This window comes from Lathyrus oleraceus, chromosome 7, assembly GCF_024323335.1.
Source record: "Lathyrus oleraceus cultivar Zhongwan6 chromosome 7, CAAS_Psat_ZW6_1.0, whole genome shotgun sequence".
Classification (NCBI taxonomy): domain Eukaryota; kingdom Viridiplantae; phylum Streptophyta; class Magnoliopsida; order Fabales; family Fabaceae; genus Lathyrus; species Lathyrus oleraceus.
The window spans coordinates 484,838,321-484,840,238 of record NC_066585.1 but is presented as its reverse complement, the minus strand read 5'-3'; the positions used below and the strand labels follow the sequence as shown (position 1 = coordinate 484,840,238).

At 36.7% G+C, this 1,918-nt stretch overlaps 1 protein-coding gene across 1 annotated transcript; it reads left to right on the top strand.

Moving 5' to 3' along the window:
* Positions 1-495: 495 nt before the first annotated feature.
* Positions 496-1,677, top strand: LOC127104470 (uncharacterized). The gene is made up of 2 exons (XM_051041647.1): positions 496-967; positions 1,133-1,677. Exons 1-2 carry the CDS (start codon positions 496-498, stop codon positions 1,675-1,677), a joined length of 1,017 nt encoding a protein of 338 aa, XP_050897604.1.
* The last annotated feature ends 241 nt before the right edge of the window (positions 1,678-1,918 follow it).

Here is a 1,918-nt window from a genome sequence, read left to right as displayed (position 1 = left end):
AATATGAAGCCCTTATTGCAGGACTTGAGGCTTTGTTGGAATTGGGGGCAGCTAGGGTCGAAATTAAAGGAGACTCAGAATTAGTAATTAAGCAACTAACGAAAGAGTACAAATGTATAAAAGAGAATTTGATTACGTACTTCATCATTGCAAATAGGTTGCTCAAAAAATTTTGAATATATAGACATAAAACATGTTCCTAGAATAAAAAACCAAGAAGCTAATGACTTAGCACAAATAGCTTCAGGGTATAGAATTTCAAAAGAGAAGCTAGAGGAACTTGTCGAAGTAAGAGGAAAAGCAATGGCTTCCAGATTATCTCCGACCGATTTGGGAAGCACTCAGTTAGGATGTGCTAACAAGGAAGAATTTGAAGTACTGGCCATTGATACCTTAATGGATACAGATTGGAGGAATCCCATTATTAATTATCTCAAGGACCCTTCGATAGATACATAAAGAAAAAACAAGTACAGGGCTTTATCTTATGTTTTGATGGGAAATGAATTATTCAAGAAAACCCCTGAAGGGATCCTGTTGAAATGTTTAGGAGAAAACGAGGCGTACTTAGCATTATCTAGTGTACATAGTGGAGCCTGTGGAGCACACCAGGAAGGCTATAAGATGAAATGGTTGCTTTTCAGATATGGAATGTATTGGCCCACCATGTTAAAAGATTGTATAGAATTTGCTAAGGGTTGCCAAGAATGTCAAGTACATGCAGGAATTCAACATGCTCCTGCAAGTGAGCTTCATGCAATTATCAAGCCTTTGCCTTTCAGAGGTTGGGCATTAGATCTGATTGAGGAAATTCGACCTACTTCATCCAAAGGTCAAAAGTACATCCTTGTGGGAATTGACTATTTCACTAAATGGGTCGAAGCAGTACCTTTAGTAAATATGGATCAAGAAACTGTCATTGAATTCATTCAAAGGCAAATATTATATAGATTTGGGATCCCAGAAAGTATAACAACAGATCAAGGATCAGTTTTTATTGGTCGAAAGATGCAAGAATTTGCAAAGGAAATGGGTTTCAAATTATTAACATCCACACCCTATTATGCTCAAGCCAATGGGCAAGTCGAAGCAGCCAATAAAGTAATAATTGGTTTAATCAAAAAGCATGTAGGGAAGAAGCCAAAAAATTGGCACAAAACTTTAGATCAAACACTTTGGGCTTGTAGAACCTCCCCTAAAGAAGCTACTAATACCACACCTTTCCAACTTACATTTGGACATGATGCAGTATTACCTGTCGAAATCTACTTGCTATCAATGAGAATCCAAAGACAAGGAGAAATTCCATCTGACCTATATTGGGAAATGATGATGAATGAACTGGTTGATTTGGACGAAGAAAGGTTACATGCATTAGAAGTATTAAGAAGACAGAAGGAAAGGGTAGCAAAAGCATACAATAAGAGGGTCAAAGGTAAAACTTTCATTATGAATGATTTAAGTTGGAAAGTTATATTACCTATGGATCAAAAGAACAAAACATTAGGAAAATGGTATCCACATTGGGAAGGACCTTTTCGAATTTTAAAAGCATTTTCAAATAATGCATACGAAATAAAAGAACTAGTAGAGGATCGAAGAATCCTAAAAGTAAATGGGAAATACTTAAAGAAGTATAAACCATTTGTGCATGAAGTTAAAATCATAACAATGTAGTAAACAAAGAACTATCTGCAATTCTGCAATGTGAGATTCTCAGAGTCGTATCGAAGCAGTATAAGTGTCGAATTCTGCTTGGGCTGATTTTTTGGAAGTAGCTAACTCCTCAGAGGCTTTTGAAGTTCGAAGAGCGTTATCAAATTCAGTAGCTTGAGCTTGTTCAGTTGATTGAAGCTTTGCTTTGGCATTCACCTCCCTACGGTATTCAGCACAAACTTGGTCAATGAGGTTCTGGATG